General features: G+C 35.3%; 1 protein-coding gene across 2 annotated transcripts in view; it reads left to right on the forward strand.

Moving 5' to 3' along the window:
- Nucleotides 1-500: 500 nt before the first annotated feature.
- Nucleotides 501-24,250, forward strand: part of LOC123867588 (forkhead box protein O) — a 113,915-nt gene continuing 90,165 nt past the window's right edge. The window contains exons 1-2 of one of the 2 annotated variants that reach the window (XM_045909682.1): nt 501-1,568; nt 6,342-6,547. In XM_045909682.1, coding sequence (XP_045765638.1) covers nt 1,340-1,568; nt 6,342-6,547 — 435 coding nt within the window. In that variant the 5' untranslated portion in view covers nt 501-1,339. The remainder of the gene's footprint in view (nt 1,569-6,341; nt 6,548-24,250) is intronic. The other variant, XM_045909683.1, reaches the window with a different exon arrangement.

Genomic DNA, 24,250 nt, shown 5'->3' on the forward strand with positions numbered 1-24,250 from the left:
TTGTTTCATATTTGTGCCTTTTGGGATGGAGTCGGAGACCATGGGTTCATGGGGCGAGGATGCTAGATCCTTTTCAGGGTTCCGTACCTCAAAAGGAAAAAAGGAACCCTTATAGGATCACTTCGTTGTCTGTCTGTCTGTCCGTCTTATTTACCCAGGGTTAGATAAATTAAAACGCAATTTATTCCCTAGGTTCTAGCTAGCCATTCTAGCCATTCGATGGTTCTAGCATATTGCTTTTCCAAATTGGTATTGTTTTTATTAATTTAATAGGATTTTAAGTTTTGCCAACAAAATGCTACCTACTACATAGTAGGTAGGTACTATTGTCAGCTTTAACCCCAATAACCCACGGAAGCCATGGAAGAAGTTAAATTCTTTCCAATGTGCACCATTTAGTTGATTCGTAATAATAATAGTGATTGGCGAGTTATCAATTCAGTAGCGACGACGACGCGACGGTGCAAGTGAGGCCGAGATGGCGACCTAGCGGTCACACGACGCTACGCCACTTCTCTATCAGCGCCCTCCTCCGTCCCTCCGCAGCCCGCGGCCAGCGCGGCGCCCGCGAGTGGAATTCGCGAGCCTCGCGCCTCGCGACGCCGCGCGCCGTACTCGCTACTCTCAGCTCAGTGTACTAGCGACCGTTCGCATCTGAGGACGAGCCGCTGTTCCACGCGTACGCTACTTATTACGCAGCTGCGAGATTCGCCGACCGCGTGGGCTTTTGCCGAAGTGCGAGCTCGGCGGCTCCGGAGCTGCTCCAGCCTTTTGGTCGCGCTCGTTTAGTGTTACTCGAGTGTCAAATCCAGTGATAGCTGTTATCAGTGTCGAAAAGTTTTACCGGTCGCCGGACAAACTTAGAGACGCTACACGAGTCCTTGAGATTGTTGGTGTGATGCTAGTGATAATCATAGACCGATACGCTTTTTAGCCACGTTACAAGGTTAACGCGCCTCGAGCCAGAGATGAATTGGAAAATCGGCGCGTAGTCGCTCACGTGGTGCACGCCCCGCCCCCGCCTCGCTCCGCACTTATATTTAGCGAAAATCGCCTCTAGGGAGCGGCCCGACGGCAGATACGCACGCTCATCTCTGTTTATGAACGTTAGTACGACGCCACATGTTATTGGCTCCGTGTGACAGAGGCGATAAGGAGTTAGATAACCTTTGCGGATCGCGGGCAGGGTCTGATCACGTTCTGGAATTATAAAGAAATCCAAAAAACGAACGATGAGCGAGCTGTAATGGTAACGATCGCAGTATAGTCGCGCTGGTGAGCGCGGCGAGCGACACACCCACCAAAAAATTCCACGGCTTAGCGACAGCGCGCATTAGAAATGTCTTTGCCGAGAGGAGGCAGCTACCCGAGCCCATGGTCGTCGCAGACGGCACTCTCCGAGCTGGAGGGGGCCATGGGAGAGTTGGAGCCTCTGGGAGAAATGGCAGATGTCGGCTTTGAGCCCCAAACTCGCGCTCGATCGAACACGTGGCCGCTACCGAGGCCGGAAAATTATACAGAACCAGAAGACTCGGGCTCCAAGAAGAATTCTAATCAAAACCTTTCTGGTAAATAATATATAAATAATACCAACAATAACAAAAACAATGTCATGGTCCCTAACTTCCTACCTATTAGAATTTATTGCTGTTACCTAGGCTAGGTGGTAATTTTGGTAACATTCAAAAAATAGTTAGAATTCAAGGCAATCTAAAGAAACTCGATATAGTAATAGAAAGAATATTCATAAACAAATATTTTTAAATTGTCTAATTAGGTGTAGGTACCTACTTACGTATCTAAATGACCCATCAAACCTTGTATAAGCAGAATTTGATACGTTGACAATTTTAAATACTCGTACCTACCTACCTACATCACTTAAAGACGCATATTATGTGTGTAACATATTCAATACAAAATGGAAACGATACAAAATCGAAAAACATTAGGTAAGTAAATATCTAGACAGGTAGTATTCATAAATAAAATAGAAACGTTTTCATTCAATGTTGGATGAAATAGGTAATATTGAGTCAGTATTTAGGGTAGCGCCTAGCGGGTAGGTTAGGAGGGTACTTCGTAAAATATGTAGAAAGAACGAATTCTTTTCAAATTGTCTAATTAAAGCGCAGGTATCTACATAAATGATATTAAGTATGTAACCAGAATTTAATAAGTTAATAGTTTTAAATAGGTACCTAGATAGGTACATCACCTACACAGATGTATTATCAATTTACACATAACATAACAAAACACGATGCAAATGAAACGATTCAAAATCAAGAAAGCGAAATTAATATCAAAATAGAGAGAGAGCCTGCGAGGGAAAGTCCTTTTTTATTTTATAAAAGCTGAAAGTTTATCTGCGTATTGTCCCCAACACAAGGAAGAACGATCAGCGACTATGAAGTTTGGATCATCATAAAGCTTAAAAGTTTAAGGGTGTCTGGCAGGGGGTTGCCAAGATACCTACTAAGTGTCTGTTAATGCATGACGTGATTTCCAATACTATTCCGAAGAAAATATAAAAAAATGCACGTCCATATGCTTTGACGTAAGCTTTTCTACACCTTTTTTACCTGTTATCTCCCAAAGCCATCATGATGCAACCTTCATAATGCTGATCGTTTTGCCCTGTGTTGGGGACAATTCGCAGAGTTTCAGCTTTTATAAAATAACGAAGGTCTGGCCCTCGTAGGTTCGTAGCCCAATCAATCAGCTTATTTGCGTCCACTGCTGGACGTAGGCCTTCCCAAGAGCGCGACACGACACACGATCCTCCGCCTTCCTCGTCCACCCACTTCCCGCTATATTCTTAAGGTCGTCAGTCCAGCGGGTTGGAGGTCGACCCACACTGCGCTTGCTGATACGCGGTCTCCACTCCAGAACACGTCAGCCCCAGCGGCCATCAGTTCTGCGGCAGACGTGGCCTGCCCACTGCCACTTCAGCTGGCTAATTCGTTGAGCACATAGCTCACTCTGGTTCTCCTACGGATTTCCTCCTTACGGATTTTGTCTCTCAGAGAGATCACCTAAGACAAATATACTATTACCAACTAGGTAAAACAAAACATAAACAATTCTAGTACCTACTTAGAATAATTATAATTACTTTACAATAAGATATTACCTATTGTTTAGGTACTTACATACTTAATTTTTAAAATCCTTGATGTAAATTAAAAGATTGAAGGTAGAAAAAAATCCAACAATTGAAGTATTTTTAAATCATGGATTGAAATTTTCCAGCTGATGAGAAAATTAGATTTTCTTGGATGTCATGAACGTGTCCTATTAAATAAACCATTGCTGTATTTGATGATCAATAAACAATTAACCCTCGACCCAAAAAGAGGGGTGTTATAAGTTTGACGTGTGTATCTGTGTATCTATCTGTCATCGTAGCTCCTAAACTAATGAACCGATTTTAATTTCGTTTTTTTTATTTGAAAGGTGGCTTGATCGAGAGTTTGTTCTTAGCTATAATCCAAGAAAATCGGTTCAGCAATTTGAAAGTTATCAGCTCTTTTCTAATTACTGTAACCTTCACTTATCGGGGGTGTTATAAATTTTTAATTTACACTTGTTTTATTATTAATTCTAATAATGCCTCGCTGATTTTCAAATTCTATCCTTGCTTTATTAATCTCAACTAGTCTATTTATTTCTTGAACTAGTCCACCAAAACTAACAGTCACCAAAACAAAACGTTTATTATGTCTGTGACTTGATCAAGATTGGAGATTTACGCACACACATTTTACATCAGAAAATATATTCTTAGACATGATAAGATAAGAAACAATGCTGCAGTTAGAATGAAGGACAACTTTTTTTCGACAAATCTACAAGTCTTAGTCTTGGATCTGTAATATCCATACAAGCATAAAAGACAGCTAATCAAGCGTTTTGATGAGGTCGAAACCAATTTATACACCTTATACCTGTATCAGCAAATAAATAAAAGTAAATTGAATTGAAAGTTGACCACTTTCCATGCACATTGATAAAAATGTTTGCCTGATTTATACCGAAATCTAGCTGTATTATGAGCATATATATGTAACATAGTTAATACCATTCATTTTCGATCTCTAAAAAACATAGCCTACGCAGGATCGGCCTTCATACAAGCCCTTTTCCTCTCGCAAAACAAGAATATTGTGCACAAAAAAAAAGAATTTATACTCAGTTCTGAATGAGTATAGAATAATTATTTTTGCATACCCAAAAATTAAAGATTTTACATAATCAAAGTTTAGTCGCCAAAAGAAGCAGTTGACGGCGCAATAATGTCAATTAAAAATTTATAACACCCCCGACAAGTGAAGGTCACAGTAACTAGAAAAGAGCTGAAAACTTTCAAACGGCTGAACGGTTGAACCGATTTTCTTGGATTATAGCTAGGAACACTCGATCAAGCCACCTTTCAAACAAAAAAAAACTAAATTAAAATCAGTTCATTAGTTTAGGGACTACGATGCCACAGACAGATACACACGTCAAACTTATAACACCCCTCTTTTTGGGTCGAGGGTTAATTGTTTATTGATCATCAAATACAGCAATGGTTTATTTAATAGGACACGTTCATGACATCCAAGAAAATCTAATTTTCTCATCAGCTGGAAAATTTCAATCCATGATTTTATCATAATGGGAAAATTATATGATCAAAGTTTAGTCGCCAGAAGAAGCAGTTGACGGCGCAATAATGACCATTTTTCACCCGTTTGAAAATTATCAAAAAGTACAGAGAGATTAGAAGATTAGGACAAATAAAATGTGCCTTCTAGTTAAGTGCCTAAAAGCTTTCAGTGATCTCTAAATACAAGTAGTATAAAATAAAGTCGCTTCCCGCTTTCTGTATTGTATGTATGTATGAACGCGTAGATCTTCTAAATTACGCAACGGATTTTAATGCGGTTTTCACCAATAGATAGATTGATTCAAGAAAAAGGCTTATACTATGTATAGTTAATTTTTTTGTATGTTAATTTGTTGAAATATAAAGATAACTATTCAAGGTGTATGTCGGGAGAAATCAAGCTAGCTTTCATCGAAAATTAATTAAATATTAGTTAATTTAAAGTAAGAGAAAAATAGGATAAACTCAAAACTAGAAATTACAAGCTACATTATTAGCCATTTTATACGAAAATTAATTAATTAATTATTATTGTAGATTATACATGAAAATTGCAATAAGCTTCCCGTGTGAAGCCGTGGCGGGTCGCTAGTATGTTTCTACTTTCTGCCAAATAAACAGTGCATTTATAATTGTGGTATTCTATTCATATATAACTACAACCCGTCATCATCATGATCAACCCATTTCCGCCCCACTACTGAGTACGGGTCTCCTCTCAGAATGAGAAGGGTTTAGGCCATAGTCTGCCACGTTGGCCCATGCGGATTGGCAGACTTCACACACCTTTGAGAACATGGAGATCTCAGCCAACAACCCGTCAGCATTACAATATTTTTTATATAAATAAGATTAGGTACCTATTCAATATCAGAAATATCGGAACTGTAATAATATTTCATTTCAGATTAAGTAACTGCTACAATACTTAATATGGAGTTTAGTGATTGTAGTTTTTATTATTATTGGACTGACTAGGTACCCACTAGGTCTTTCTTCTCCCTCTCTTCAATTCAAACAAGACACTTCTTCGTGAACGTACGTTTCATGAGCTACAAAATAATCTATACTAATAAATAAAATTGAAGTGTCTGTCTGTTTGAACGGGCTAATCTTCGGAATGGCTGAATCTATTTTGACGGAATTTTCACAGACAAGTACCTAGAGGATTAACCAAGGAGTAACATAGGCTACTTTTTCAACCGACTTTAAAAAATGGAGGAGTTGTGTTTTTCTACCTATGTACACTGAAATCTCCGAGATTTCTGAACTGATTTGCGTAATTTTTTTATCGATAGAGGAACTTTGCGACATTGTTCTATAAAAAATTTGAATTCCAACTCCTCAATCCTGATGCTGCAGGGGATCTGACCAATCCACGCGGGCGAAGCTGCGGGCACCATCTAATGAACAAATATAATAATTAGTACTTTCAACTTTCTAAGTAAGATTACTATACCAAGTGGGGTATCATATGAAAGGGCTTTACCTGTACATTCTAAAACTGAGTTTTATTTATTTTTATGCATAATGATTTTTTATTTTTCGTGCAAAATGACGAAAAAATACGTCTGTAAGTGTAGTACCGAACTGCGCGAGTCTGACTCGTACTTGGTTGGTTTTTTTATTGTGCAACCGTGTAAAAGTTCTTGTTCCATGTTAAAATCATATTTTATCTGTTTTACAGGTGCTCCGCCGTTGCCGTTGGTAGCGAAGAAAAACTCTTCCAGGCGCAATGCTTGGGGCAACCTTTCCTATGCTGATCTCATTACTCAAGCTATAACCTCATCTCAAGATAATAGACTAACACTGTCGCAGATTTACGAGTGGATGGTCCAGAATGTGCCATATTTTAAAGATAAAGGGGACAGTAATTCATCTGCTGGATGGAAGGTATGTTGTTATAATAGGTACTTTAATTTTATTCAATTACTTTTTTTAAACTAGCTGATCCACCCGGCTTCGCTCGGATGAAACTTGATAAACATCTTATACATAATATGCGTCCATAATAGCGTTAATTCGAAAAAGTAGATTTCTAGTGGTGAAAGAATCATTAAAATCGGTTCAGTTGTTTAAGAATTTATCTGGCGAAAACGCCGTGGCTCCCGAAAGTAGGTTAGTATTTTAAAAAATCTAACGGGATCTTTGAGAGAAAACCTACACGCTAATTCTTAAGTTTCCAAAGACGGTTGAGCTATACGCTGATTCTCCTTTTATACTTAAAAAATTAGCTGTGTTTACTGCTAATTTTTAATTAGATACCATAGAAAACGCGCACCGAGGGTTCCGAACTCGGGTATTTTTTTCGACATTTTCGATAAATCAAAAACTATTGAGCATAAAAATAAATAAAAATCTGTTTTAGAATGTACAGGTAAAGCCCTTTCATATTATGATACCCCACTTGGTATAGTTATCTTACTTTGAAAATTTAAACATATTTTAATTTTTATTTTTATATTTTTAATGATGTAACCACAAATTTACGGTTTTCGGATTTATTCCTTTACTTGTGCTATAAGACCTACCTATCAGCCAAATTTCATGATTCTAGGTCAACGGGAAGTACCCTATAGGTTTTATTGACAGACACAACGGACGGACGGACGGACAGACAGACAGACAAAGTTATCCTATAAGGGTTTCGTTTTTCCTTTTGAGGTACGGAACCCTTAAAATCCCATATAATTTAGCAGTTAGCTAAATATGGGTGAATTTTGGATGGCGACCTTCGTACGGTTTAAATACAGTATGCATTCATTCCATTTTAAAACCACCACCGCAAACCAGTTGCAAGCAACAAGGTCTTGAGTGTGAAAGCAAAATATAACATTTTAATTTGGTACCTACCTATCTACTTAAAAATTGAACATTTTAATTAGTTGATACTTATTACTTTACCTATTTAATGTTCTGTTTTATACGTTTTTAATTTGACAATTTACTTGAATCATAAATACCTTGAGAGTCTCGAGAGCTATAGCCACGCACAGTTCACGACAGTAAGCACTAATTCATACGAGCGTTAAAAAAACGTTGCGGCGTTGCGCTGGAAATACAACAGTGTGCGATAAAAAAGCGTTGACGTGTGAACAGACACTTTGGGAAATGGGACTGCATTAATTGTTCTATTTGGACGCTTTTTTAACGGAGGTTAAAAAGCTCTCGTACGAATGAGGCCTAAGGGGATTTCCAACAACACGTTAAGGCTTAGACGTCACTGGCAGGCGCCAATTAAAGTTAGTACCTATATTTGACGCAGGTAGCCCTAAAGTAGCCCTACTTTCTTTGATTTTGCGTCCCATAGCGTAATTTGACATAATATCGTCAATTCAGGATCGAACCGAGAGTTCCTTCACTCTAGTTCACTCTGGCTATAGTTTGAATTGAAGTTTCCGAGTCCATATCATCAGGCGATCCGTCAGATACAGTTCCATTTTCCACCTATGATTTGATGGGCGTCTACGTTTGTCTCTTATTACAATTATATTATATACTGTTGCACCCGGCTTCGTCCGCGATATTCTGGGCCGATAATAATATTGCCTATAACGTCCATCGGAAGGTATTCAAGCTATCCTAACCTTATTTCATCAAACGTACCAAACAAACAGACACACACATTCGTTGTATTAAGCACGGAAACGATCTTCTCTTAGCGAGCGTAGGTTTCATGTCTTTTATTCAGCCTTCCTTCTCATTGGCAATATTATAAACTTATAATAAAACACCTGGCTCCTTTTCAACAGTCTAATGCTGGCTATTGGTTACTTCCGGGTTCAGTGCTGCCAACTATTAAACTCTATTACGAGGAATTTATGACTTAGCTTTGATATTTTATTAGGTACCTACGTACCTACCACAAGAAAAGATAGCAAAAAGTTTATATTGCTTTCGAGTTTCGACAACTTATCACTTGTAGTAAGTAATTATGTCATACATAATATTATGGTTTTGGTTGGTATGTAAAATGCAAACAGGAAGATTGCAAACCGTTTAAGCAAATCTATAGATTTGAGAGACGTTTCAAAGAATTTCTACGTTTGGTTGTATCTACTGCGCAGTGGCACACGTTATCTCAATCCGAGCGGTGCGGCGACTCGACCGATATAAATGATAATAAAAACACTATTACATTCTCAGTCCATGACATTACAGCTATCGGCGTAACTGCTATATGCGCGTCCAATACTGTTACAGAAAAGAGTATCAAAATTTAAGAGCTAACGCTCTCAGCAATGGAATGTGAAACGGAATTAATAACGACGTAATGTTTACAAATATTGCCATCACGCCATGACGTAGAAAAACGCCTTCGCTAGAATATATTATTATTTAAATCGACTCAAGCGATTTTCTGTTTAATTTGTTTTTATAGAGATTTCAATCGTATTCTAACTATATCGAATTAGGAACATTTCAAGACTGCGATCATCTCGGTCTCGTAACTTGAGTGACCTTCGCAAAGGTACTCGTAGCATTGATTAATGTCTACGTAGGTATACAACACCCATTCAAGCGCCTTTCGAGCGTCAAACGACTTCAATTATTACGGTTTTGTAATAAAATTTAAAATTCATTGTGCACGAACCGTGTCATTGTATGTTTATGTAATTAGTGCCGGGTTGGTATCGTGTATCACACTAACATTATCTCTACTCGATATTCGTTGAAAAAGACAATGTGCGATCCATAAAGTGAATGAATGGCAAATAACCGACACGTGCTTAGTACGTAGGTAATTTGAGGTGAAAAATTATAAGTACCTACCTGTCTATTAACTTATTATTTTCCAGCATGTTCTGAAAAAAATTCAAATTTTTAATTAGCTTGACTTATTTATATTTTTATTAAGTAGGTATCTCAGTTAATTTATAAGAACCTCTTAAGTGAATTTAAGAGTAGCCACTTTTCAATTTTTATGTGCTTTAAAACGTGTAGGTGCGTTCGAAATATTGATTTGCCAAAAAAATTAGGACCCACAACGCTTTGAATTCAATTACACATTATTATGGTATTTTAAGTTATTGCTATTGACTTAATTAGGTGCTACAAATGCGGCCACTCATTATTTTCGGTACCCAGTCATAAAACATAATTTTGTACTTAAAGATTTTTTAAGATTCCCTTATTTTTATCATCGTGCTTATTCGTGCTTGTATGTAGCAATAACTAAAAGTTATACAATTATTATCAAGTAGGATGCAAGTAGAGATTTACGTTTTAGAGATGCGTGCATTTATCGGTTTAAAAATCTTCGGAACTCTTTGATTTTCAGCTGTACCAAGTAGATAATCGCAACATCATCTATGTGGATTTAGGATTTTTTAAGGAAAGACTAATTTTTCAGGCTAATCGTCAAAATGATTGATTAAACCGGTGGTTACTGGTTAGAAAGACACACTTTCCCATTTATAATATTAGTATGGATGGATTACATTATTGTAGAATCTACAACATTGTAGGTTAGTAATGTTTAACTTTATTCGTCGGAAAATTCCAGCTGAGACCTTTCTTAATAAGTAATTGAGGTTACATTGATTTACAAGCACCTCTAAACGGCTATGTTGATATTGATAACGTTAATGTTGTATTTGCGCAGACATGTATACGTAGGAGATAATGGAAATATTAATATGTTAACAGGGCTCTCTCCGTCAATTGTTTCATACAATCGTAGTTCCAATTTCATTTGAATATTAAGCAACCAAAGTCCATGAAATTTTGCAGACATATTCTAAAAACTAATATGTGTGTCTGTGGTGTTTTGGATTTTTCTAAAATATGTAGTTTTAAAATTACAGGGGCTCAAAGATTTGTATGTAAATTTTTAAGATCGCGTAACTTTGAAACCGAATATTTTAACAGAAATCTGGAAAACCACAGACATAGATATTAGTTTCTAGAATATGTCTGCAAAATTTCATGGACTTTGGTTGCTTAATATTCAAATGAAATTGGAACTACGTTTGTATGAAACGTGTGACGGAGAGAGCCCTCTTAACGTTCATTCATACCATATTTTAAATTAATAAAAGTATTAAGAAAATCAAACCCTACAAGATGAATCCTATTAAGTGAAATCAGTTCGGACTTTTTTACCTTTGGAGTTGAGTATATCGATGCTCAGTGTTCCAACTCCGGAGTTTCGGTTATCGAAGCTACATTGAGAAAAGAAGACTGGTTAAATAAAATGTGTTCGATTTGAACATTTATTTAAGTCCCCAAGGGGGTAAAATAGGTGTTTGAAACTATGAAAGTCCGACACTTTTGAAGTAATGAAAATTGGTATTTGGGTTGGGCTTTCGGTAGAAAATGAATGTTTCCAGATTTCGGCATTACTAAGAGAAAGGGAAGGGGAAAAGAGCCTTCACATGCAGGTAGATGATTAAAAAGAAGTAATCTAGGCTTTTTAACAGGGCTCTCCGTCACTTGTTTCATACAATCGTAGTTCCAATTTCATTTGAATATTAAGCAACCAAAGTCCATGAAATTTTGCAGACATATTCTAGAAACTAATATCTGTGTCTGAAGACACTGCCTCCTGAAACACAGTTTTCACTTCATCAGGAGGCAGGGCCTCATACCAGTCTGTAAATAATGTTCTGCTAAGATAATGAAGATTTATTTATTTATTTATTTATTTATTTATTATTGGTTGCTTAATATTCAAATGAAATTGGAACTACGATTGTATAAAACGAGTGACGGAGAGAGCCCTCTTAAGAACCTAATACCTACCACGCAGATGAAGTCGCGGGTTGAAGCTAGTATAGAAATTAAGTTTAGGTTTCGATAAAGCACGCTAATTATTTTTTGTTGTGGTAACCGATAGGTACGCAAAAAGTACCTACTATCTTTGTTAGATTTTACTCGTTGCCGCAATTTTGATTAAAATTTAAGCAGACAACTTTTTATCGTAATCAAATCACTGAAATTGGATTTGAAGCTGCAAATCAAATTTCACTGTTTCACAAATTTAATTTGCCATCTTGTTAAGTCTGATGATGATTGATATTTTCGAATTCCTTAGGAACAGTAAAAAACTTGAAATCAACGTTTTATTTCGCATCAATTGATTAAAACACTAATAAATACTGATACAGAGTCTTTTTTCTGTCGTCTTTAGGGTTCCGTACCTCAAAAGGAAAAACGGTACCCTTATAGGATCACTTTGTTGTCTGGCTGTCTGTCTGTCTGTCGGTCCGTCCGTCCGTCCGTCGTGTCTTCCAAGAAACCTATAGGGTACTTCCCGTTGATCTAGAATCATGAAATTTGGCAGGTAGGTAGGTCTTATAGCACAAGTACAGGAATAAATCTGAAAACCGCGAATTTGTCGTTACATCATTAAAAAAAATTAAAATGTGTTTCAATTTTCAAAGTAAGATAACTATACCAAGTGGTAACTAAAAAAGTAGAAACTCTTGAAAATACATTTTAAAGTAGAATGAAGGGTGACCACCTCTGGGTCACATTTAACTTTAAGTCTTATCTGTAATATGTTATTAACAGCATAATTTTAATTTTTATTCTTATTTTTTTGTAATAAAGTCGATTATAGTTTAAAGAAATCTTTATCTTATCGTTTTAGCAATTATTAATGACGTTACTACGAACGTGTACCTAATGTTTTCATATTGATGTGTGTATGTGAGTTTCTTTATTCCACCATAACTTCTACATGCCTACAGAAATCATGCATAAATATTAGAATCTTTACATAATCCCGAATGACTGGTTATATTAATTTTTTAGAAATTTTGAAAAAGCTGTAATATAGCACCATTTTCAAATGTATTTTTTTTTTACTTTAAAGTTCGTTTTTGGACAGTGTTTTTAGGGTTCTGTAGCCAAAGGGTGCCAACGGGACCCTATAACTGAGTCTCAGCTGTCCGTCCATCCGTCCGGCTGTCTGTCTGCGCTCAGCGGGCTGTCTTTAGAGAGTTGAAATTTTCACAGAATGTGTAGATCTATTGCCGCTATAACAAAAAAAAAGCAAAATATCTGCCTTGAAAATGAAAAAAAAAACAACAAAAAGTGTTATTTCTTATAAAAAAGATTACGACGAATTGAGAACCTCCTTCTTTTTTGGAAGTCGGTTAAAAATGGTTACGGAACCATACGTGTGCGAGTCCGACTCGCACTTGACCGATTTTTTTAATTACTACTTGTTCCCGAATTTCAAGGTAATTAGAAACAATCGGTAGCATTCTATTGGTCCGGTATAATAGTTCATCGGGCATAATAAATTGATTCGATTTGTAGGTATGATCGCGTGGATCACTGGACAGTGGCCTTGGTACCGTTTGTATAAACGATATCGACCCAATTGACTCCGTGGCTTCGGAAAGTTTTGGTTGTTTCGTTTACTTCACTAGAGTTTAGGGAGTGTTCGAATAAAAAATAACCAAGTACCCGTATTATATTTTATAGCCATCGTCATGATCAACCCACCGCACAATACCAAACACATGTCGCCTCTCAGAATAAGAAGGGGTTAGGTCGTAGTCCGCCACGCTGACCAAGTGCAGGTTAGCAAACTTCACACACCTTTGAGAACATTATGTAAAACTCTCATACATGTAGGTTTCCTCGCGATGTTTTTGCCTTCACTGCTAAAGAGAAGTGATATTCAGCTGCTTTTAAACGCATTTAACTCCGAAAAGTTAAAAGTGCATGCAACTCCCGACCTCCCAAATAGGAGGTGGACGTTTTAACCACTAGGCTTATCGCCACTTTTTTATAATGTAGTGTTAGACCAAGCATTAGATGTGACCTATTAAGATAGAATTAAAACAACAAACACCAGTAATTAATTATATATTTCTCCCATATTTTCCTTTATGTTCCACTTCATTAAATTCATCTATTCAAAATTCTCATTTCAACAGGTAAATGCAATTCATATAATAACACTAATATAATCAGAACATTCAACAAAGCAAGTACACTATCACCACGTGTGCTAATTTAGGTTAGGTAATTTCATCTCTTATGATATAATCAAATAATCAACAAAGCAAATACATTATCAACACGTGGTTTTATTTTAGGTTAACTGACTCCATCTCTTATGATATAATCAAATAATCAACAAAGTTAATAAATTATTAACACGTGGTTTTTATTTTAGGTTATGTACCTAACTGTATTTATTTTAACATTATTAACCAAAGTTCATTACTACCGCCTTTGTAATCTTATTCCACCAATAATAAAAATGGCAGGACAAACTTATTAGTTTTACAGAACTAGCAAAATTACGTTATTTGAAATTCATTTTAATCACACAATTATTTCCGATGGAAATCCAGAGAAAATCATTTTAACCAACAATAACCAATTTACACAATGTGGATAAAACCTCAAACTATAACAAATCAAAGTTTAGGCAGATTTAGGAAATTATCACAATATGGTTAATGTCTCAAAAATATTTGCAGATAATCATACTAACATTCTAATATTAAAGTAACCAAATAGTTAATATACTTAGCTTTTTCTAACCACCACGAAACACTATAACACTTGCACTATTTCTTCCAAAATTTCAGCGTAGACTGAACTCAGACCTTAAGCTACAGGTCTTAAATAGCCACATCGTTCCAATATGGCGCTCGAATAGCTCTGGGTCCCGTGCTTGTCAGCCACATTGGAATGTCATTTTGACACTCGTCCATCCTGACTCGCTTTGCGACCCTGCAAAGAGAAGTGTGCAAAAATTTTATTTCGTAAATATTTTAAAACATATTTCCGCATTGACTTTTTATATTCTTCCAATATACTCGTTAAAATGTATGAAAACTAACAAACTTGTTTTGTACGACCAAACAAAGCCATTTTATAGAAAATATAATATAGTTTAAAACTGTTCATTGTTTTCTGGACTATAGCCCAAGTATATCCTACGAAGTTCTAGCCCAGGCCTCATACAGTGATGAAAAATCTCCTTTATATCCAAAATTATATTCAACCACAATTACTTTACTAGAAGCGAATAAGTTAATAACTTAAACAACTCATATAACTATATCCATAATCAATAGTTTCTATAAAACTGCTGTGAAACTCAACCAACTTCATAAAGATTAACTAAATTCATAACTCTTACAACTGTTTTCTATAAACCAATTTGTCACAACCACTGCGACTATTTTACTATACCCAATAAATCAATCAATCATAATAACCATAATCTCATCATAACCATTTTTTACCATTTCCAATAACCATAATATCAATCATAACCATATTCTTTTTTTCCTTTTTTTTTACCATTTTCAATATCCAAAATATCAATCATAACCATATTTTGGAACCATTTCCAACCAACATTTTTTTAAAACCATTTCCAATATACCAATCAATCATAACCATTGTTGGAACCATTTCCAACCAACATTTTTTTTTTTTAAACCATTTCCAATATACCAATCAATCATAACCATTGTTGGAACCATTTCCAACCAATATTTTTTTTTTAAACCATTTCCAATATACCAATCAATCATAACCATTGTTGGAACCATTTCCAACCAACATTTTTTTTAAACCATTTCCAATATACCAATCAAACATAGCCATTTTTTTTACCATTAATTTTTTTTTTAACCAGTTAATCAATATCTATCCTTCCAACAATTCAATTATTTAATTCTTTCAGTTATAATCTTCAATCATTCCATTGATTAATTAATCCAATTAGTTCCTTCTGTACCATTAACCTCACTATCTTCACCACTCGAAGAGGAGTTAACTTCTGCTTCGAATCTTTCTAGGGAGACCGACGAAACCAAAGCACCAAAGTTTTATAATCGTTCATACCTTTCAGAGATTTAATTACATATCTATATAATTGTCAACTTCTTTAGGAGTTTTGTAAGGTCCCTTTAATATTCCCTTTTCCCTTTAATTTTCTCTTTAATTTTCGTCTAACATTCAGATTTCTATCTGCACCTCACCTTCCACTTTTCCGTATTAACTCCTTTTAAATATATCATCTACACAACAACCTCGCCGTTCTGGTAACCCAAAAATGGCTTTTTATGGTACCCTCACGTTTTAACCTTGGATGTCCTATGCAAGCATGGTACTTCCTCATTATGTTCCATCTTCCGTATTTCGGTATTACCAGTCTTTCCTTTCCATCTTGGTTCTATAAATCTTATCTTCCTTAATTTTAAATTATTTTTAATATCGGGATCAACGCCAGTTTCCAATTTTTCCTTATCATACGAATTTTATCATCCTGATTTCGCAAACAAACTATCCAATCAAAATATCTACGATATGAATGTCTAGCTACATGACTATGCGACTTGCCAGATCTTTGCTCAACCACTATATCTTATTCCTGGAGAAATAGCCACCATCTTGGTATCCTTGACACCAAATTCGTTTTCAAACAGGTATAATGCACTGCTGCGCATTATCTATAGTTACTTTAAAATGATCACCTACTAGGTATATTCGAAATCTTCTTAATGACTTCACAACGGTTAAAGTTTACAATCCGTAGGAATGGTACATAGATTCTTCTTTACAAAACTTTCTAGTTTAAAATAAGAGATAGGCTTGAATCCACGTTCTTGTTTCTGCATCAGAATGCCAGCCACGCCCTTACTGCTTGCGTCAGTATGAACTTCGATATTATTTCCTGTTCGGTGAAATAACGAGAGTATTGGTCGACTCGTCAATATAACTTTAAGATAATCAAATGCGTTTTGTTGAGCAGATTTCCAATACTAGGGAACGTTTTTCTTAATTCATTTGTATAAATCAAAACATACAACAGCATAATTGGCACAAATTTTCGAATATAGCTAGTTAGTCCTAGAAACGTTGCTTACTGGACGGATTTTTGTTCAGTTATTTCATAACAGAGGTAATCCATTTTGTCCTGTAAGAACTAGCATTTTTCCAAATTCAAAGTAAGTCCTGCTTCTCATATAATCTGTAAGTCTGTAACACTTTCCTTTAATAAGTCTAAGCATTCTCAGTTACCGTGGGTAGTAAAATATTATCAATGTAATGAAGAACTTTGTTCCTTATTGAAGCAAACAATGTATCCATTCGTCTTTAAAAGACAGCTGGCGAATTCGTCAAGCCAGATGGCATCCGTAAAAATCGTAATGGCCTTCGGGAGTCACAAATCAAGTTTTGTGAATATAATCTGCTGCTACAGGAATTTGATAAAATCCCTGAGATCTGTCCAAGCCGGTAAAATATATTTTTCCACCAAGTTCTTCGATTTGGTCTTCGATGATTGGGAGCGGATATTTGTCTTTCAAGCTTTCTAAGATCAACGCACAATCAATAGTCTCCATTCTTTTTGCGTATCTACCAATAAAATCGGGCTGGGATAGTTTGACTTGGATTCCCGAAAAATACAGTTTCCTAACACATCATCTATTTTATCCCTAACAACACCCTTTTCTGCGAACGACAACCTGCATGGACGATAACAGACTGGCTTTTCAGAGTTAAGTTTGATGTTCAATTGTATTTTATCGGCTAAGCCTAGTTCGTTTGTATTAGTTGCGAATGAATCCGAGTATGTTTGTCAGATACTGACAAGTTCTTTTAGAATTTTAAGATTCTACAAATGAATCTTTGTCATGGATTTATTGTATTTCAAGGATAGAAATCGGAATTTGACTTTCCTTACAATTTCTACTATAATTAATTTAATCTTTAAACCGAATTTCGTTTGTTACGTGTCCACGTGCTAAAAGTTGGTCCTTTTATATTAAAAGCGTACCAAAGTTAACGATGGTTAACGGTTGTACGAACGGTTAATAAATAACGATGCAACTGGATAATACTGTACCGAAGATGGAACACTATACAAAAATACCGTTAAAAGAACAGGTTCACCTATCAATAAATATAGGGGTAGATTGAGCAAGATTATCCTTACTATTTGTTTTACAAATATTGCACATCGCGGCGGAATCGTGATTTGTATTCTTGGGACAGAAACGGACCACGTGTCCGGGCTCGTTGTATAAGAAAATCGATTCCAATTTAACATGGAAAAACTCACATCGAATATGTTTATAAAAGAGTTAATCAAGCATCGTATTGTTTGAACATGTTAGCAAAAAGTACTAATGACGGCTTATTATGGTCAAGTAGCCTCTGTATAAAGATATGGCATAATTTTTGGGGCAACGGCTCTAACATAAAAACGTGTTACTGGCCCAAAGAGGATGCGTGAGAGCTATATGTAGATTGTCCCAGAGAGACCATACCTTACTTCCAAAAACTTCGTTTATTAACTGTACCTTCATTATGAAACTATTTTGTTTGTAGCTAATAAATAAAAATAAAAAAAAAGTTAACAGAATTTGATAACAAAGGACGAAAAAATTGAGATTCCCGTCACCAAGAACCGCTCGTATCATTAATAGTTCTATCATTATGGCAGTTAAAAATTTTAAACAAATTACCTTTTGGAAATAAGAGAACTTGTAAACATAAATAAAATAAAAACGTTAAAAGTAACTATTTGAATATTTAACCATTTTCCTCTTTCTTTTTTTCTTTGTGGTAATCTTGTAATAATTTTAGGACTAAATATTCAAAATTGTAAATCCCTTTTACTGTATAACTTCATTCATTTCAAACAATCGTAAATTTTACTTTTTTTTGTATTTAGAATTTATTATGTTTAACACAATTAATATTTTTGCATGCTAGCTCGGCGTGGTACAGCGGGACCAGTATTATTATGTATTCGTACCTATAAGATGACCTGTATCAATAACTAAATTTGATCAAATTGAATTGAAACAAACGTTTTTATTCTCATCTCTATTATCCTGTACGCCGCCATCTTTATCCCCGAAACTGTTTCTAAGTCTGCATTATACAATTTATTCCAGACAGATGTAAAAAGCATGTAAAAAGGTTTATTTTATCTTCATTTACGCAAAGAATTTGGGAATATAATTCTCCTGGTGTCCTATAATTACCTGCCCTGGCCATGGCTCTAATGTGATAAAGAAATCCACCAATGATGCAGGACACAGCTTTTAAATTAGTGACGTCACACATTTCGTCAACAGGTTACATTTGGAATAGGAATAGTGAGTCATAATTTCATTTTGATACCATTCGACGTACCATTTGCTTCAATGACTCAACAAAACCAATACTTTGAGGAAGTCTCCATAATTTTATCTTTCCATTCCTGCCATGTATACTCATACGAAAGTAGTGAAATATGCTTCATTTTACCTAAACCTACTAAACAGGCTTCCATGTAATAAAACTCTTTACGGAGTTGTTCCAAACATGAATTGTTCCTAACTGTTCAATTTTATTTAGCCATTGACATGCGGGTAATTCAGTTTTTTTTTTTTGACTGACTGACTTCCGGTATAATGTGAGGTTTAGCCAACAGAGAAGAATATGGAAAGATCCTACCAGTACCGCTCGGTGAACGTCGTATCCGCCGTCAGCCTGTAGACTCAACGTGGCAGCGAAGTTGGCGCCGGGAGCTGCTTTCGTTGTCATCTTCTTGCACCCGTGGCTGCTCACGCTCCATTCTCCATGGACACAACCTCACCCGGCTGCGCGACCGGGTTCTGCTACGGGAAATCAATCCCACTTCTGAAAATTGTTAGACCAAGCATTAGATGTGACCTATTAAGATAGAATTAAAACAACAAACACCAGTAATTAATTATATATTTCTCCCATATTTTCCTTTATGTTCCACTTCATTAAATTCATCTATTCAAAATTCTCATTTCAACAGGTAAATGCAATTCATATAATAACACTAATATAATCAGAACATTCAACAAAGCAAGTACACTATCACCACGTGTGCTAATTTAGGTTAGGTAATTTCATCTCTTATGATATAATCAAATAATCAACAAAGCAAATACATTATCAACACGTGGTTTTATTTTAGGTTAACTGACTCCATCTCTTATGATATAATCAAATAATCAACAAAGTTAATAAATTATTAACACGTGGTTTTTATTTTAGGTTATGTAACTGTATTTATTTTAACATTATTAACCAAAGTTCATTACTACCGCCTTTGTAATCTTATTCCACCAATAATAAAAATGGCAGGACAAACTTATTAGTTTTACAGAACTAGCAAAATTACGTTATTTGAAATTCATTTTAATCACACAATTATTTCCGATGGAAATCCAGAGAAAATCATTTTAACCAACAATAACCAATTTACACAATGTGGATAAAACCTCAAACTATAACAAATCAAAGTTTAGGCAGATTTAGGAAATTATCACAATATGGTTAATGTCTCAAAAATATTTGCAGATAATCATACTAACATTCTAATATTAAAGTAACCAAATAGTTAATATACTTAGCTTTTTCTAACCACCACGAAACACTATAACACTTGCACTATTTCTTCCAAAATTTCAGCGTAGACTGAACTCAGACCTTAAGCTACAGGTCTTAAATAGCCACATCGATCCAATATGGCGCTCGAATAGCTCTGGGTCCCGTGCTTGTCAGCCACATTGGAATGTCATTTTGACAGTAGGTATGCTTTTTATAAATTAATATCTTATCTTCAAATTAATTATATTACTCAAGAGTTATTAAATCAATACCATGTACCTACCTAATGCATTAATCCATATCAATATTATAAATGCGAATGTGTGTCTATCTGTCTGCTAGTTTTCACGGCCCGTCCGTTTAACCTATTTTGAGGGGTACAAAGTTAGCCTACATTAATCAATGAAAGTGTTTCGACAGGATTTTTGTTAAGGGCCGATCCGTTCGACAGATGAAAGTTGATACAGATAACAGAGATAGGTTGCATCTTGAAGACTGACATGGACTAATTTTTGTCCTGGAAAATGAAAGAGTTCCTACGGGATTTCTGAAAACATAAATTCTAGCGAACGAAGTCGCCGTCATCATCTAGTTTTCTATACAATAACTTTAGATAAGCCTTTTGTTTGCTTTGCTTTATTCGAGTTAGCAGCCATAATAAACAAATTCTGAGTACTAACATTATATTTGTTTGGGTTTTCATATTAGATATTAGTCACACATCAAAAAACCAATAAAATACTATATGTAGGTACCTAAATATTTAGTAATTTTCTACGTACTCGTAAATAATATTATAATAAAATGTTTTCCGTTATAAGAATTACAATTGAACATGGTATGATAATAAATAATAATTTAAACTTATTTTCAGAAAATCAGAAATTTCGTGCAATTTCATTATTTAGGGGTCATAACCAGACAGCAAAAGTGTGAGAAGAATAGTTACTTACTGTAGAGTACCGATAAAGAGATGAGAAAGAGAGGTAAGGCGATCCGTGACGGGAACAAAAAATATAATAATATACAATATTGAAATTATCCACGCATTATTCAAAAATACAGAAAAAGTAAATATCGCTTCCGATTAAAATAAAAAATCTATCATTAATTAGTAATTTTTAAGAAATTGTGTCTTCGTTCGTCTTGTCGTTGAAATGCGTCGAAACATTCGTTTTTTTATTTCATCAATTTATATGAAGTACCCAAAAATAACATTATTCAAATACAAATGTTAAGATATAACTGTATTTATAGTTTTCAAATAACAGACTTCAAAAAGTCCAAAAAAATTCAATACGGGGATTAAAAAGTAAAAAAAAAATCATCCTTATTTTAGAAATTATAATCTCGTTGCAGGTATTGAATATTTTTATGTATGTTTGTCATGAAAAGTTCCCTTAGTTAATATCTATTGGTTACCCTCCGTCAAGGGCGGGTTCCTAGCCGTTTAACTTCAGCCCGAAAAAAATATAAATCAAGAGAGTCTTGTAAATAAAATATTGTTCCACCTGAAACCTTAACGAGTTTGGTAACCTTACCCATAAATTTGCCGATACAAATTTGTTCTACTTTTGATATACCAATAGGGATATTTGAAGGGGCGACTGCAATCGAGGCTGCACGGTACGCCACCTTGCTCAGATTGATTTATTCGTCTTGTTTGTCACAAACCCCAGTTATTTGAATTCCAGCCAGCCTTTTGGATTAATATCAAGCAGACCTCCTATATCCATCTCTAGTTTAAGCAATAATTCAATATTTCATCTATCGGCCCGGGACCTCTGAATTAACATACAAACGTCAATCGTTTCATGAATAAAAAATGTATTGGATTTAGTGGCATGAGTCGCGCGATTCAGCATTTGAGGGTATTCGGGTTGGGCTATGGCAGAAATATGAAAATGTTACGCATTTACTGATTTAGAATTCCAGTGTGCTTAGCCGTCTATTCCACGCATCGTAAATGCGTCGGCTGCGGCACCTACCTACGTATCGATAAAACCTCTACCAGCTCGTAAAATGTAACAGTTTTATTTAATGTAATGTATCTGCAATCTCAGTCATTTAATGCGCCAGTCATACTCATGGAACGGCAATCCAACACGATCGGAGAGAGATCAGGAGCAGGATCACTGAGTAGTAGAAAAATAAGAGCAGCTTTGTGTTCTCCGAGGTACATGGATGTAAGTAACAACCAACTATCCAATTCCAGTTTGGTAACAGACCAGGTACCTATCTGAAAGACACTGAAAGGTATATTATGTGATGTAACCTGTAACTGAGTAACCCTTCACAGACAAACCCAAACTGCAGAGACGTAAGCTCTCTTTGCGTGTTTTAACTTCTATCGCATTTATAACTGGGAGTTTTCTGAGGTGTTGTTCGGGGCTCGAACTTGGGACCTCATGATCTACAGCTGAATGAGCTAGCCACTAGAACAACGTGTTAGTTAAATACTAAGCATAGTATTAGACATTTTGAAAACTGGCGTCTTCTTCCACCGAGCGGACAGCCGGGGAAGAAGCGAAAATATACCTACAGCATGCAGCGTTGCCAGTTGATATGTGACAAGTCCAAAAAAATTTGAAATGTACGAAAAGCTAAAAGATAAGACGCTGCTGTACCGCTGAAACAAACATCAAAAAATCAGTTGGTTACTGGATTTATCTTGTAGATTTTTTGAGGTAACACTATAAACAAGTGTAAATTAAAGATTTATAACACCCCCGACGATCCAAAGTATTTGAGTTTTCCGAAACATCATTTTCAAATAAATAATTATGTATTTAGGCAACGTCCATCTTGACAGCTTGACATTTGTCTATTGACATAATATTATGAACCTAACGGTTATCTAACCTTCTTTTCTACAAGAAAACTAGAAAAGAGCTGATAACTCTAAACGGCTAAACCAATTTTTTTAGATTATAGCTAAGAACACTCTCGATCAAGCCCCCTTTCAAACAAAAAAAACTAAATTAAAATCGGTTCATTCGTTTAGGCGCTACGATGCCATAGACAGATACACAGATACACAGATACACAGACACACAGATACACACGTCAAACTTATAACACCCCTCTTTTTGGGTCGGGGGTTAAAAAGTCACAAATGACAAAACTATCCTACTGAGCGATAATAATAATCTTTGAATTTACGAAAATAAGACCGAATGTACGAAGCTACTCGTACGAGCATGACCCAAAAAGTAGCGAATTTCATACCCTTCTGGCAACGTTCGTAATATACTTAGCTTATATGCTTAGCTTAAAGTTCATTGTAGTAAACGTAGCTGATTGAAATCAACCGGTTATTATATTATGCAATTTAGTAGCACGATATGTAGGTATATCGAGTTAGTCAAAAAATTTCCACGACTCTTCTATCCATTGAAACTAGTATAACCGGTTACAAAAACACATGTCTCACTTTAAAGCACATAGTTTTGTTAATAGATAATAGTTTTTAATATATAAAAAATATCACTTTAAATACTTACCTACCTTAATTAGAAGATTTTTAATATAAGAAATGGGCAAAATATAGTAGTGGCATCATAGTATACTTACTAAACGATTTTATAATCGTTTTTCAATAGAGTTAAAGTTCATCTACAATCTACATCAAATTGCTAAGATGGTCCTTAATTGCAATTGTTACGGCGGCGTTGCCTTTAAGTACGATTAGGTACCTAACTATAATTATATTATTGTAATCGTCGCAATCATCAATGCTTAACTGAGTTGTTTGAAAAAAATTAAAAAAAAATATTAAAAAAAATTAAAAAATTTAAGTGGACATCAGATTTTGATCACTCTTATCTTATGGGAATTAAATTAGTTTGATGTTATTAAATTACTCGTAGTTTAGTCTCCGCTTTTGAATTTGTTTCGAACAACTCAGCGTTAGTCTACAGTGCGCTCCTACGAAAAGTGATTGCTTACCTAATTACCTTATTTGTATTTAAACATCATTCAAAAGAAGATGAAGAGTTAGAACATGAAGTTCAAACATGAAGTCTATTACTCGGCACCTAAAATATTGTTTTACCATTAACAGTTCTTGAATACTTAATGTTTACGAGTGCTGCAACCTGCATCATCAGGGTTGAGAATTTGGGATTTGGTGTTTGGAGTTCAATCAATAAGTCTTTTCAATTAATTTGAGGTTTTGACATTTTTCCTATAGGAAATCTGTCAAAACGTCAAAATTATTAGATAAAGGTCATATTTTGACGATTGGAAGTG

This window comes from Maniola jurtina, chromosome 8, assembly GCF_905333055.1.
Source record: "Maniola jurtina chromosome 8, ilManJurt1.1, whole genome shotgun sequence".
In the NCBI taxonomy this organism is placed as follows: Eukaryota; Metazoa; Arthropoda; class Insecta; order Lepidoptera; family Nymphalidae; genus Maniola; species Maniola jurtina.